Source organism: Engystomops pustulosus, chromosome 2, assembly GCF_040894005.1.
Source record: "Engystomops pustulosus chromosome 2, aEngPut4.maternal, whole genome shotgun sequence".
Lineage (NCBI taxonomy): Eukaryota > Metazoa > Chordata > Amphibia > Anura > Leptodactylidae > Engystomops > Engystomops pustulosus.
Window position 1 is genome coordinate 136,252,248 of NC_092412.1, and position 16,779 is coordinate 136,269,026.

Below are 16,779 nucleotides of genomic sequence, written 5' to 3' on the forward strand. Positions count from 1 at the left end.
CACAGCAGCCCCCATGGACTCCTATCCATCCTCCATGGAGGCTGCTGTGATTTCTTGTGATCATATACATGTTGTACAGTTTGCAATTGTTAGGAGGCTAAAGGACCTGCAATGATGTCACATGACATGAATGTAACACAAGGAACAGTGACACGATATTTCCTATAAGTAAATAGAGCTTTACATGTCTAAGTTGAATATTAGCTGACAGACCCTAAGTACAAGGAGATGGGGCAGTGATTTGAAGAGACACAGAGTTGTCAGTCAAAATAATGGTTCGTGGTTCATTGGTAACCCAGGAATTAGAACAGTCAAAGCCAGGAGACATGAGTCAGGAAAGCGAATTTGCATTTCAGAAAAACGGCTGTATTTAAGGTACAGTTCCTCACTGGCAGCTAATTTATGTGATATGAGGAGGACTTGTAACCCTTTAACAGCAGGCGTTGTTAGTCAGGGAGGTAAAATTCTGGTGGCAGGTCTTCTTTAAGCATGGCGAGCCAGCATATGATGAAAACCCTGCCCTCTGCCATGCCGCATATATAAGGAGAATAATCTGTAGATAAAGTTCACTCAACCTTCTCTCCCACTTGGCAAAAACCCCTGATAAATTTCCTCCAAGGACTTCAATCTTGTCATCCACTGCCATTATTAATTGATTGATTCATTGTGTTTAATAGGGATTTGCTGTGTACCTGCTGATCTGTAGTAGAATGCTCACTTCCTCAGTCATGTACATGTTAAACATATGCACTTCAATGCCTTTCAGGTATGACCCAAATCTGCTTACAACTTTGTATGTGCTAATACAGATGGTAGGTTCTCCTTTGCCTGCCCGCTACTGTGTGATATGACATGGCACCTATACAGGAGCCTGGCAATCTTCCCATTCTGTCACTGAGAGCAAGCTCTTGATATGACAGCACATATTCCACCAGGAGAAATTTGCTCAACACTCTGCAAGTTCTGAAGAAGCAGTTTATCCGGAATCATTCCGAGCTTTGTTAAATTCCTCCAGTGAGCTGGCTTTCTGCATCTCTGACATATGTAGGCAGCCTGCAAAGGAAAGGTTTGTGGCAGCAGCCCATGGAAAAGACTTGTACTGTACTGTAATCTGGCGCTCAAAGGATTTCAGGTTCGATTACCATATGGAAGTCCCTTTTAATAACAGCAGCTAATGGGAAAATTGCAAACACAGCAAACGGTTTAATGATTCATCACACAATCGATATTATACCTTGAAAAAACATTTAAAAAATTCCCAGAGCTGACACAAAAACAATAAGCAACCCTATTTTCATTACAGAATTTGCTAAGTAGAAACTAATCCTATAAAAGTAGATTAAATAATGCCACTTTTCCAGCTCAGCTTGAACGCCACATTTATCATGCCCCCATTATCCCTTCTTTTCCAATAGTAGATAAAGGAAGCATGTCTTGAAAGTTACACATTGCACTGACTTTTATAGTTGGAAAATATACACTTGTATAAGTAAATATATTGATATTATTCGGAATATATTGTGCCATTCTTATTGTGCAATGTAAGGGAATATTAAACATTATTTTACATTAAGGCACAGATTCTACAGCTTCATTCACAAGTTTATGTTTGTTTTCTTTTACAACAACTCATGGTTTGATCTTTCTCATTAAGATTGTAAATTGAAGCTTAGGGAAGGTTTATATGGATAGAAAGGGGTTAAAGGACAGCATGGAAGAAATGGCTAACCAAGACCTTTCTATTGATTTGTGAACTCCTATTTATTTTCAGCAGTGCCAATTTTGCAGTTTTTGTGCAATCGAGTTGTGACAATCCAATGAATCTCCCGCTGGGTTTGGGGCCCACTTTTCCATTTATTGCAAGTTCATACTCAGGGCTATTGATCCCTAGAAAAGGCTTATAGATGAGGAGAAGGAGAGAATCCTGTCTTGCCGACCTTAACAATCCTGTATGCCCCCTACTTGTTCACATTTCCTCAGTCAAGTCATATGCCTTGTGAAATAGTGTACTGTATTGAAGTGCGGAATTGAGGGCATCAATACCCAACAAATGAAGGCAGCATTTTCTCTCTATATATACGATCTGTTTAACCCATTGTACAAAGTTTTTTTTACTTCTCTGCTGACTTCCCATTTTGTGTAATGAACAGCATTAATAATTCATTTTGACATATAGAGCACTATAATGATTCTGGGGTAGCTAGCAAAAGACCAGGCACAGAAGACCAGAACAGAACTGCCCATCCAGTGTTTTTAAAGGTCTCTTCATTTCCACTATATGTTAGGTCATGAGGGACGATAATTTACTTAAAAAAGACTGGGGTTGGTATTGTTAACATGATTCTTCATGATGTAAATGTGATGTTCTTGCATACTATTTGTATTATTTATTTGCCCTTTAAAAGATGTAGTATTGATCATGTCCACATCTATTGCAGACTCATCCTATCAAAATAGTGAATACACATTGGAAATTCAATGTAAATGTGGTTTGTTGGGAGCCATGGTCGTTCATTGTAGGATTTGGCTTCATGCATGATCATAGCTTAAGTATTATGTCACACTGACAGATTCACTTTAATTGACCTATGTACAGAAAGGTGTTTTTCACGCAGGCAGTAGAAAACTTGGTGCAGTTCCTATTCCAGCCCATGTTTTAAGATTGGAAATTCTCATAGAGTTCTATCCAAACATAAAATATACAGAACGGATGTCACAATAGTGTGCTAGCCGTTACTATGGTTCGGTTACTAGGTAACACAATCACATGACTCTTTAAGGGGTTGGGACAAGCTAGTGACATCATTTGCCAGCCTTCCAGGTTTTTATTTGTGGATCTACAAGAACGGATAACACATGGACCATTTTGCGAACTTACAGCTTAGAAACTGGTAACACACTAATAACATACAGACCTTAAAAAACAGAACACAATTCCATTGTTTGCTGCCCAAAAACAGCACATTGTTATGTGCATGTATCCTAAAGGGTATACTATGAAAGCTTAAGTTAGGCAGACTTAAAACAGCAGAATTATCAGAATGAATAATACTGGATGATAAATCTAGTGACTGAATATTCTAACTTTATGCTTCTTGTATGTGGAGCTAATTTACACTAGATCCCACATATTCCATGAAACCATATCCCCTTTACATACATCACAAAGGTATTTAAAAAGTTTCTAAAAAATGTATTAAAGTGTATTAGGCTGGGGACATATTGGCCTAATGTTTTGACCTTTCTCGCATAATTTTGCATAATACATCTTGCCCTGTATGTTTTAGACAATAACATCTATGGAGATTTTTGGATAGTCAGAGCTAATGAATAGGGCCATAAAATCCCATGAAGCCTCTCTCTGCTCCTACAAAATCTTTAAGCATTGGACCTTTAATGGAGGCTTTTTTTGTTTTTAATTTCTGCTTGTTCTTGGGGTGGCAGTCCTATGGGATGTCCTGCTCAGTGATTGAGCACAATTTCTGTATGAAGTCCTCTAGGCTTACATAAGTACTTAGTTTCCATTTCAGTCATTGAAGGTTGTAAACATAAACTGTATTTTAAAATAAAAATAAAGCAAGTAGTAGAGCATCTTGAAGCACAGCTGTACAAGAAATGTCAAAAAGTAATTTGTTTCAGTGTGTAACCCGGTTAGATAACAACTTGTAGGGACCAGACTACTGATTTTTTCATTCTTCTTTGTCATCCTCTCAAAATGCCTTTCATTGTTGTACGGAGTTGCTTAGCACCTTTTTGCTGAATGAATTCTCCTTGCACTTACTTGGTTCTCAAGACACTTGTTGACCCTGCATCGGTTTTATGTAGTAACAAAAGTATAATAAATTCAACGGCTCACCTCCAACACAGATGATACCATGCTCTGGGAGTGTGTCCGGACCTTGACAACTGTGGTAAATCAAAGAATGTAAATCTCTTTGGCACTTTGTTCTCGTCCTGTCCAAACTTTATTTGCAAATTTGTAGAAGTTTCACTATAAAATTTCAAACTCAAGGTATCAATGGTGATACCTTGAGTCTAACATTTAATTGTGAAACTTCTAAAATTTGCGAATAAAGTTTGGACAAGACAACATCAATTGTCAGTGATTTGCATTCTTTGAATGGTTTTATGTGACTTTTTTAATGTAAAAGAATTTGTTCAGGATGTTAGCTGTTGGAACAATGGGGAAACATAATTTTCATTTCACATATAGCTGTTTTTGTGTGCTCATCTTTTTTACTGTACTGTACTACTCCTTAAATTCTGAGGTAGCTTCTATAGTAGGAACGGCCAGTTTTTACAAAACTGGTCATCTAGACAGGCTGTACCAAACATTTAATCCCATTTATTCTGATGATTATTAGATGACACTTTGGTGCATATTTATCATGACCTCTGTGCCATGCCAGTGAAGGGGCGTGAGGGGGGGGCGTTACTGGTTTTCGGCAAACCAAAATCAGAAATGCAAATTGTTTATAGACAATAAGGCCAGTTGAACTCAAACTGGCTCAAATCGTACTATTTCCACAGAATTTGATCACTGTTAAATCCTGGTGCTATTCAATCATCAGTTTTTTGTAAACTCAGTGACAAAAAGTTTTTTTCCTTCCTGATTTCTGAAACTAGAATAAACTATATAGGGGTAAGAGGTTGGGCAGAGCACAATCTGATTAAAATCCTAATGCACTGGCACATGAGTAGGGTCCTAAGACCGGTGCGTTGTGTTCTAGTCTTAAAGATTGGCTCAGCTTGTATGCGACATGACTGAATCAATATGAAGTGCTGAATTGAATCCTACACCAGTCATGGGATAATGTAGATTTTATCTGTGACCTGTCACAGATTATAATAAATTTGGCTGGCCAAGGTGTTCATGCCCTGTCTTGCTTTGTTCCTTGCCTTTCATGCCCTTAGTTTGAGCCACAAAAAGGCCAAATATTTGCAATTACCATAGTGTGTGTTGGAAGTGACTTTTTTATGCCTTTTAAGACAAAAACAAATGATGTATGATACATCAGCCCCAATGTGTATAAAGCAGCAACCGAAATTGAGGACTCGAGCAAAAAATCTTTTTAGAAACCTGCCAGGCAATACTAGTAAAATGAATTGGATGCTTTGTATAAATAATAATGAAAAAAATATCAGCACAATTTATCTGGATATTTAGATCTAATTATATAAATTGATATAGCTGCACTCCACCATTCTTGCCAGATAAAAATATAGAATCAATAGCTAGTAATAAAACAGAGTCATTAATTTGCTTAATTATTTCTCCTAGATGTTCTTTCCAGATTCAAGAGCATGGGAACATGATGAAGCCCCAGGCTGAGCCTAAGTTATCTGGCAATAGAGTAAGCCACTTAAAGAACAAAGCTTCTTGAACTCTAATGGATCTATAGTCTAGCTATAGAATGCAAAATTACATCACAACTACCTCACCACGTAAAGATAATATTACTTACTAGAGTGCTGTTTGTTATACATGTTGTAGATGCATAATTTTAGGAATGATCTTCAGTGTGTAATGGAGACTCACTATTCCTGCTTCCAGGTTACTTTGAATGGATAGGTGGCCACGCATTTATATCACTAATTTCCTAATGTAGATGGCTTCCATAAAACTTCTGAACACACTAACCATTTCCTGTATTATTCTGAATCTACGTCAGGGCTCTTCCATTCTGAATACAGGTACATGCCCTAGAGGTACCAGATCTATGAGACATGTATTACCTGTGGTTATATTCCTATAAAAATGTGGATCCATATTTTCCATGTGTATATAAACGATGTATCTACTTTCATAAACTTATTACTATGGCACTATGGCTTATTACTATGGCATTAGCAGATGTGTAGACTGAGTTTCCTCTTCTTGTTCTTGCACTGAGCACATATAACATGCCACAAGGTCAGCATGTAATGTAAAAATGTTTCTGTATCACATCTGCACTTTCCACATATCACTGCTGTGTTTGGGAATCCTCTGGCATCGAGCTTTGAGAGCTTGAACGTATACCACTTCAAAGAAAACTTTTTATACATTCAAAAAATCTATATATAGAATATATGAATATATAATACTTAAACAAGTTGTGGCAAAGGTTATTACAATAAACAGTACATCAGCTAGAAGGCAATCTTCTATTCTGAAGAACATGGATCATATTAAATAAAATACTTTATTTTTAAAAGAAAGGAAGAAATAATGGTAACTTTTGATGGTTTTATATAACTAGAAAATCCATTTAAAGACAGTAATTGGTTATGAAGTGAATCTAGGTGCCACTCTTTTGGTTACATTTTATTACCAATCTAATCTTATTAAAATGGCATTATGCAAGCTCAACCCTATTCACTTGAATAGGACTTCATCCAGACCATCTGATTAATAAGCACTCACATTATTGGACAGTGAGGGTGCAAATGGACTATGATGAAAAAAACACACCTGGACAAGTCAATTTAAGGGGAATAGTAAAGAATGCGTCATGTTTAATATTAGTAATAAGATATAGATTTTCATAACTATATTTATCCTTTTAATACATTGATGGAATTCTTGTTACTTCAATAAGTAAGTTGATCTACTATTATAGTATAATAGACTATGCATAGCACAATAAAGAAACTGTATAACCTTAAGATGTCATTCCTTAGAGAAGTTTTGGATTTTATTAACTATGACTGCTGCTCTCCTGCAGACGATGCTCTCCAGTTACAATTACTTCATGAAAAAGGAGATTCATCACAAATCATGTAATTAAAGTGATGCAAGTCTCTCTAAAGATCAATTATATTTAGCTTTACACAAAACATTAAAAGACTGATGACAGTAATACTTTAATAGGTGAACTCTTACTAGGGCACTGGGAGTTTAATGTCCCCAAACCGTCATCCTGACATTCCTCTGGTCAAAAAATGATTTCACAGATGAGAGATGTAATCTTGTGAAATCCTTGCATCCTGAAATCTTCAAACACTTGTGGGACTTAACTAGTAGTAGGAAGAAGAAATCGGTTTCCTTCAAAGGTGTTAAACGCTGCCAAGTCGGGAGGGATTATTATTTGTATGTGAGTATGTTGGTATTTGAAATATAAAATGAATTAAGAGAACTGAAAGGATATTTTCCATGCATCCCCTTCCTTTTGTATAGTAGAGCACTTTATGACACACAAAATATTGTTTATGATGCCAAGAGTTAAAGTATTTGGTATTTGCCCATTTTTTGAATATATGCATGCATTAACTCAGAAGACATTGCAGATGGAGAATTACTACCTATGTGGCAACATGATACACCTGTATCTGAATATAGTAAAATAGTAAGCTGTCCCAAGTCCTTCAGAAGAATGGCAATGTTTACAGAAGAATTTCCAAATTATGGAAGGTCCCCGGGAGCCCTGCTGGGGCCATAATCTGAAAGTGGAAAGAAAATCATTTTACCACTAGTTGTTTAAACTTTGCTCAGCACCATTTAGACATGTCTGTGAAATACAGGGGGGATTATAGTCTTGTTGAATCTTAGGATGCCATTATACACACTATTTTTGGAGACAAAAGCGCACTGCATATCACCCCGAAAGCACCATAACAACTGTGAAGTTAGGAGGTGGAATCATTGTGATGAGGAACTGTTTTTCAGCTTACATCACTGGCAAATTTTAAAAAATTGAAGGAAAGATGAATGGACAGAAATGCCAAGAAACTCTTAATCCAAATCTGTTGCCAACTGCCAGGATTATGAAGATAATTCAATGGCGGGCTGGTTGTGCCTCTAGTCGTGGAAGTATCTCCAGGGGACGTGTTATACGTAAAATGCAAATATAGTGACTAGGTTAGAGTGACTTTTACCTTTTTGCATTATTTAAAGTGCTATGGAATAATCAGTGATGTCGGCAGCCGGCAATCCTCCAGATATCAGCGCATCCTGTTCCAGATCCAGGCTCGTGGATTGACTATAGGGACAGCTCAAGGAGACTATGGAAGGGGTTCCGGTGCTCAGACAAACAAATACAGAACCCGATAGTCAGAGGCAATGTCTTTTCAGGTTTTTTAATAGTTTTAAAAGGCGACGCGGTTTGGCTCAGTACATGAGCCTTCATCAGGATTATGAAGATGAAATTCAGGGTAGTCATTTCAATAAGACATTGGTAGACATTTCTCATACACCGGTGCTTTGTGCAACAGCAAATGATGTACATCTCCGAATACATCTTGATCTATCAAACAGCTGGCTGTGCTGGTGTACAATTCGCTATTACCAGAAACCTTTTAGGCCTAAATGGTCAAAGGCTTTAGCCAGTGTGCAGGCTGCCACTACATAAAGCTGCCAGAATGGCCCAGCCTATCACCTGACCTGAATCTGATAGAGAATCGATGATAGAAAATGTTTGATACAACCCGCAGATTGTATGTTTTAGAATAAAAAAATATATTTTTTAAAATGTGTAATGAAAACAAAATACATTGGAAAATATATTGCCACAACAGTTTATAACTGGCCTATATATTAAGGGACTTATCCACATGGAAAAGTGATTTAAACAATTAGCTGAATAATAATACTTATCTTATCTTAAATAACAACTTATCTTGCTAAAAACTAGCCCCAACAAAGCCTTGTAGGTGGAAAAATTTAATAATTAAGTCTTAAAATGTTGGCGACAATGAATTATTTTTCTTAAGACGTATTAAATCAATAGCAAAACAAAAAAAATTCAAAAGTAATACAAGATTATTATTATTATTATTTGTGCACCTGGTTCAGGAGCCAGGACTATACACTATTCTCTTAGAGGTTTAAATATAGTAAGAAATCCTCTGTCAAAAAATTTATAGTGTGACCAAGAATTAACAGAGATCAGTGTGTGAAAATGCAGTTCCCTACTTAAGGCCGAATGTAGTACCATTTTTCCAAGTAAGAAGGAGCTGTCTCTTGTAGACAACCTTTTTTTATATTACCGATCATGCAATTATATGCATTCACTGTGACTCCATTGCTAGAGTCTAATTTCGGTTTTGTGCTGTTCTGGGTTTTTCTATGCTTTTCATGATAATCTTATTACTCTTTTTGTACACTTGCAAAGCCTCTAAATAAAATGTTAAATAGGCGCTATGTAAAATGTTAATGAAACCAATTGTGACAGGTATTCTGTGAGGCTTTCTTTCAATTGCCTTATAATACTTCTACAAGTGAAGGTATTGAGAACTTTGTATAGCGTTACTGATAGCGGAAATAAAAGTATTGGAAAAAGTATCACACATTCAACTCCTTTTGTCTCATAAAGAACTATCCATGTCCTGCGTTAGCCAAGTAAGAGATATGAGCGGGACATTACATGATATCCAACACTGCTTTATTACATTGGCAGTATGTTAATAAATAGCTTACTAAGGTATTTGTATGCACTTTGTATATCTCTATGAGGGCTGTGAATCTAGAAGGTCATTGTGACCCAAATCTGACAGTCACTGTAATTTGGTCCCAGCTCTAAAGTGGCTTCACAGCTGTTGTAGGGGATTGGAGGATGGGCCATACCAGTATTTTTCATCTTGTATTAATTATATTGGATCGGTTACATTCCAATGCCTGTTGGGTCATGCATACTGTATGTTGTGGCTGTCTTGTCACGGGCTGCAGAATCCTGGCAGATTTAAGAATCAATTACCTATCCCTTCCCATTGCTAACAAGCTCTTAGTAATAAGCGAAGCTTTTATTTTCTATTGACATTTCATAATAACTCTTTCAGCCCTGCAAGACTTCAACCATATTGTCCCAGACCTGTGTATTAATGATACAGTGTCACAAGGACACATACTGACTGTGCATTTATGGACGCTTCATAATGAATCCTTTTCAAAATGCCATTCATTTTCTATCATTCGCGGCTGTCATTATTATTAGCATAGGTAGAGTTCTATCTAATTAGTTACTTGCACCATCTCCCTAGGGGTTTACACTGTATTCTCTATATTAAATCAGACAACTGTTCCTGCTAAAATGTTAAAGGCGGTAAAAACTGCATGGTGTTGTGCAGAGCGAATTCTACCTGTGGTAATTATTGTCCATAATGATTTGTGTCGTAAGCAGAAGATTATGATGACTGCTGGGAATCAGTAGGTTATGCAAAGGCCTTATCTTTTCCTATCGTACCATTGACAGTTATATGGGTATTCTAGATAAAACCCATGATGATATAAACAAATGAATATAACAAAACTTATTGTCATTAGTCACAAAAGGGATCTTAAATAGTTTGTTTTTTTGATTCACAAAATATTATGGCCTCTATAAAGTATGCAGAGTTATCAACAAAGATGGCTGCCACTGGAAACTACAAGTCCCATGATCATTTAGTTCTCAGCAACTCCTCCTCCCTCTTATACTGTGCTGCAATTGATGATCTAATAGATTTTCTTGCTCTGTAACCATGGTAATGATGTGTAAGTGCCATCACTGCACATTGCCTCACTGAGATGGGTCCCACCACAACACTGGCCATACTGGATGCGCTGCAACCAACCGACTGAAGCCAAAAAAGTGGTGATCATATGACAGGACATGTGATGTGGACATTTGACCAGCAGCCACCTATGTCTGCTCCACACGGAGAAAGTCATCGGACTGATTAAAGGGCCAGTAGCATTTTAATTCTTCATTACAGTGTATGTCCACAGCATTTTTCTCCTGAGGGGAGCAAAATTTTAAATAAAAACTAATTACATATTAGCTTACATTTTAAGTACCAATTTGTATATGAATTATGGTGATTCCTGGAATAGCCCTTTAAATCTGAAGCGACTAGATGACATCATAGCTGTATTATAGATTGGGTTGAAATGTTCAATTAGCCACAGGGAAACCATGACATTGTTCCATATATGTCACATAAGAAATCCAAGTAGAACCAATATACTCAAAATATTTGTGCAGCATATATCTGTCCACATCCCCCATTTCAGAACAAACATGGTAGAACAGCTCAGCTTGTCATGGGCATTAAGAAATCCATAGTCACAATGTCAGTTGGTCTATTGTCCAAACAAATACAAAAACACAAAAAACAAACTACTTCAATAAAACATTACTTTTAATAAAACATCTAAGTTACATTGTAACATAATAGTTCCCACTGATAAATATTTACATCATTTTTCTCTCTCATAGTGTAGAGGACACATACTTCTTCATATTGGTCCACCAGATATTATAGATCTATAGTATTTTAATATAAGGTCTGTTCCTGTATGGAAATATAATCCAGGCTCATGGAAATAAGAGGGACTAAGTTCCCAGGATCTTAGCAATCTAAGACAATGGCTAATAAGTAAGTTTCTTTTTTTCAAATCTCTTTTTACTGTTTTTTAAATTTTAAATGATAACAAGTACATATAACAAGCATGTACATATTAAATGCCCCAAAATATAGAATAAATTGCAATGAACAATACAATATGTAGATACTACCCATGTAGTACATACATAATGAATAGTACACAGTTCTAGATAGCAAAATGATAATGTATATAAGAGCATTAGAAGGAGTAGTGGTCTACTGTAGACTCTAGGATCTCAATACACGGAGACCAATTTTTAAAAATTTTGAGTAATTGTGGTTGGTTAGAGCACAGATCTTCAAGCGACAGTTAGAAGTCTGTGTTGATCCAATATGTAAGGGAAAGAGCCATAGAAAAGCGCCAATTTAGTGGTATCACAGTATTCACTGCTAGAATCAATTGTGAGAATTGAATGTCTAATTCCAGGTGGCAGAGGCTTGATTCAGAAGTATTACATGCTCAAAAGAGAAGAGTTGGGACATTGATCACTTCCCTAAAATGGGTGTTTATCAGGGCAATCTCTACAGATATGTAAGAATGTGCCCTTGCTGGCATCTCCAACATTGATCAGGTGATGGAGAACTTGGTATACTCTGTAACATCACTGCTAGCTTGTAACTGTCCACTGAAGTATTGCATCTGGGAGTGGCCAAAACTTTTTTAGGATTTGCTTTATGTCGTGATCTGAAAATGTGCAGCCTAATTCCTTTTCCCAAACCTGAATGGTGCCAGGAGGTATCGATACAGAAATCTATTTAGTGTGGACACTAGCTTGCAGGTTCGAGAGGGGGAGGAACAGAGGAGGTTCCTCAAGCAGTCAGCTTTCCGAGTCAGGGTCTTAAAGTTCCTTACCAGTTGAGCATGTGTAAGGGCTTGGATATGGGATTGGGGGAACCATTCTCTTTGCTATGATACTGAGGGAAGAGCTCTATCTTCTACTGTAGTAAATAATTTTCTTCTGAAAGAAACTTGTGGCAACTAACTTTGAGGAATTTGTGAAGTGGTTTCAATTAAGTTATACAGTGGTGAGCCCCAAGAATGGATTTTACTGTTTTTGTTCTGCTGATCAAGCATATACAGTATATCTAAGAGGACAAACCATTAAATGATATTAGAAAGAAAAACCATAACTTTCCACAGTTACAATACTTCACAGGTTAAATATGAAGATATTATTTACTGTACTGTTTTTTAGATTGTGGTGAGCTGGATTGTCTGAGCTACTGTTCCAAACAACACCTGCCGATATGGCTGATATAGTGGTAGTTACACCCATGCTTGACAGTAATAGGTTCCTTTTATGTGATCACCCAAACTCACTTTTACCTCCAATGAGACCTGTGTTTGGCAGGAGAAGCCACTGAATCCACATAACCCACATAAGGTTAATCATGACATGATTAACCTTATAAAATAAATGGGTTATCTATGTATTACATTGCTTATATTAGCACTCCATAGTTTCTCAAGACTGAGAATACACAAATCTTGAATATGAGAAGGATAAAGTTAAAGGATTGAAACGCTTTAATAGTACAATGAAACATGAATATAGTATTCAGAAACATGGAGGTCTCGGTGGAGAATTACAAAGGGAATTCAAGCTGAAAGAATAGATAATTAAACATTTACAATTTAGAAAAAGGTCACGTTAAAGTGTTTGGTAGAAGAATGCTTTGAGAAGTGGCATTATTGGGAAGGTCAGCATGGGCCTCTTAGCACACAGAAATGCCCTGTGTTATCCCTCCAAAGTGCTAAAAAATACATTTCATTTGCTTTCTCTCTGTTCTTCCAGATGCAGTCTGGGATTTCTTACTCAACTAAGCTGGGTTAAAAGAGGCCTGAAAATCGAATGAAACCTCCCCTTTGTTATTTCTATCATTGTATATCAGTGTGGGAGACCAAAGACTTGATAATCACTGCTCACTCTGTGAAAAATTCAATCAATACTGTAATAGTATAAATTCATTGGGGGAACAAAATGTGAGCACTTTCCTGTCTTATGTTGTGTGATGATTTTCAGTTTGTAACCGTGACTTAATAGCATTACATTATCGATTGCTTTCTTCACATCTTCACAGTCCCTAGGTTGTTTTTTTTTTTAATTTCTCCCACAGCATTTTTCTGTTCTGGGGATAACCTACACTGCAGAATTTTTTTTACTTAGAATTAGTTCATTAGTTTTCAGAGTCTGTGCGCTAATCCTTAGCTGGTCATACATTTTACTGAGAAATAATGCGATTGCAACTATGTTAGCCAGAAATCTGATGTCTCGCATTGTTTGCCAAGGGTTTTCTTAATGTCAATCCTATCTGATCATTTTGTTTCACACAGAGATAAACAGAATCCTTGGCCCTACCTTTAGTCTACTGAAATAACACACTTCCACCCTGGCAAACTTAAACGTTATATCTAATTGCCTCAATGATTAATGTGGCCACCAAATGTCCTACCTCTATCACAACTCATTATTTATACTTGCCCAATAAAGCTATATGTCACCTTGATTAGAATGCAATTTAGGAATGACCCTTGTGACAATGCCAAAGTATGCCTTGTGTTATCTACTGATTGTAGAATGTTGAGTTTCGTTTGTAATAGAAAAGACATGTTTTCCATGGTATTCCCAAATGGAGTCCAATGGATGAACTAGTGAGCCTTGGATCTAGACATCGAGACATCTAGAAAATAATTCGAAAGCCGATAAGGTTTATTTATTGGGAATAATGCAGAATGTGCCCAAGGGTCTCAGTTTCTTAGTGACTGGTGTGTGTCAGAACTCACAAATTGTTCTGATGGGATCATGTTTCAGGCTTCTATGCCGGTAAACCACACCCAGAGCTGCCTGGGAGATCCCTTTCTGATCTTTGGGAAAACTGAGTGTGTCTTTGAACTCGTATTGTCAGCAGCTGCGGTTTGAGTGATGGACGGCTGAGCACGTTAGTACTGGAGGTAGTGTCCATTACTGCCTTATATTCGGCCCAGCCCCTTCATTGGTGCTGGTTATTCAGTCTAATCTGTGTATCTAGTGCTCTTGCTATCTTTGTTTCCTATTCTGTGTTTTGACTTCTGCTTTGCCTACTGACCATTCTATTTGCTATACGATTCTGTTTCTTTGCTGCCATCTTGGTTTTGACCCGGTTCCATCCGACTCAGCTTGTCTGTCTGTATCTGTTATTTTTCCCTCAGTGTTGTGTCTCTCCTGGTGTTATCCCACTTTCCTGTCTCAGACTTGTGTTAGATTTCTGTGCACCTGTGTAAGCACTGGTCTATCTCAGTATTCCTGTTACCACCTTCCAGTAGCTGCCAAACGAAGTAAGTCTTACCCGTTATCTTGTAGGGTCACTCAAGGACAATCAGTTAGGTCCCTGATAGTGGGTTCGCCTTGTCTGGGTGGTAAATCTGCTGTAGGCAGGGCCTTAGCCCGCAGGGACAGGGTTTGCCACCACTTATCTACTCTGACAGCTAGTGCCAAGTCTGGTTTTGTTTGCTCGTTTGCTGGTCAGGTTTCTGACAGTGGGACTATTATTTAAACAAAAATAGAAGGTTGTGAGTTATTGTCTCAACATTAATGCAAGTCTTCTTTTCTTATGTAATAAATGTTTCCTAGTTTTCATCTTTTAGGGGGAATTAGTGTCAATTAGAGTTAGCAGACAATTATTCATGCCTTGTGTGTAGGGGGAGTTTAAAGGAAATTCACTGCTAAACTTAACCTCTACAAAGTACCACCAGTGTTTTATAGAGATTAAAATCCTTAATGCAGCCATACATTTATCATACAAATTAGCCGGCTGCTACCTTTTAAAAAAATATGGTAATATCCATGTAAATGGGCTACAGCAATCCCACCTTCCCACCCACAACACTTCCATCATGCCTTTAGCCTTCTACAGCCTCATTCCTGCCATCTGCTCCTCGTTTTTGCTATATGGCGGTGCTTTGTTGAATTTAGCAGTAGATTTCCTTTAAGTGTGTCCATTTACAGTGTAACTAAACTTTTAACTTAATTGCATTAATCAATTATGCATATTATAAGTAAGCAGTAAAATAGTAAGCAGCCCGGTGGCTGAGTGGGTAGCACTTCTACCTTGCAGTGCTGGAGACCTGGGTTCTAATCCCACCCAGGGATTATAAAATCACCAGAGTCACAATACCTGAATCTATGAGTAAATATTCATGGTTTATCATACTTTGTTGGTAGATTTCCTTTCAATTGGAATTAACAATGGCAAATGTCTGCTGGCGCCCATACCAGGGAGTCAGTGTCAATAGTCACCCTTCTACTTTAATAAAATGTGGAAGTGGCACCTAAAACTGCAATATTATAAATGACTAACCTACTATAAAGTTGAGCTGTGTTTGTTAGGTACAACTGTGGTCTTGAACTATTATAAAGTCATTGTTTGCTCATTGGCAAATAATAACTAGCATTGTGCCTAGGCTGTTTTTTTTCATACTCTGCCAAACTTGAAGCCATTTATATTGTATTCCATAGAGCACTACTCAAGTCTATTGTTTTCTGTGAATGTGCTGGAGTCTGGCCACCAGACAGTCCTTTGTAACCACCACCACCAGACCATCAGAGCCATGTCAGATTGTCTGCCTTTAATTAAGGAAACTTCACCAGCATTTATAGTAATTGAGTCAATTTATTTGGACGGGATCTGAGAGAATGCACATAAAGCGACTTTGTTGGGAATATGTTTATTCCTCCATGGTAACAAAACTACAGAAAGAATTCTCCTCTAGAGTAATGTAACAATACTATGGTGCAAAATGTATCAGCATTCAACCTGACGGAGTCCACAAAATGTTGCTATGGCAACTCCCTATAATGCATTCAAGCAAGCACTCGTAGGGACGTGGGTTAAGCACGGGCTGTAGCGAGCTGGGGCTGAATACATAACATACTGATATATATTCATTTTACACCCTAGGCAAATACAGTTTTTTCCCCAGGTTTACTTTACAAATAGCATGCTGTTTTTTCCTGATATGGATGGATAAACAATCTTTGGTTTTCAGCATTTTGTTTTGTCAGAGATGGATGAAAGGCAGTGCGCTACACTGGTTGAGGAATGGGTGACAGGTCAGGGGAGGGGGTGAGTGAATTTGGGTACAATTAGCATAGAGATGAAACAGGTTGGCAGTTGTTGTGAGGCTGGTCATATCTTTGCTGACAAGGACAAACAGATGGAGAAGATTTGCTGTGCTCTGCATTTCTACTCCAGTCTAAATCTATAAATAATTTTTGGTCATGTACTGTAAATGATCTACGCATTGGCAAAGCTAATCTGTAACTAAATGTGTCACCCACAAGACCCCTTGCAGACCTTGTAGCTACTGCACACAAGGAAATGTAATTTCCAATCTAAGGATATGTAATTTATAAGTGTTAGGTCAGGAGTGGGAAAATTTAATGAAAAATGAAATCG

At 37.4% G+C, this 16,779-nt stretch overlaps 1 protein-coding gene across 9 annotated transcripts in view; it reads left to right on the forward strand.

Annotated features, from left to right (window-relative positions):
• The window catches only part of ADGRB2 (adhesion G protein-coupled receptor B2), a 300,446-nt gene that overhangs the window by 102,655 nt on the left and 181,012 nt on the right, over positions 1 to 16,779 (forward strand). For 8 of the 9 annotated variants that reach the window (XM_072136615.1, XM_072136617.1, XM_072136619.1 and 5 more), the window contains exons 1-2: positions 2,805 to 2,891; positions 5,282 to 5,354. The exons of the other annotated variant lie outside the window; for it this stretch is intronic. In XM_072136615.1, the coding sequence (XP_071992716.1) occupies positions 5,313 to 5,354 (42 nt within the window). In that variant the 5' untranslated portion in view covers positions 2,805 to 2,891; positions 5,282 to 5,312. Of the gene's footprint in view, positions 1 to 2,804; positions 2,892 to 5,281; positions 5,355 to 16,779 lie in introns of those variants that run through there. 9 annotated transcript variants of the gene reach the window in all.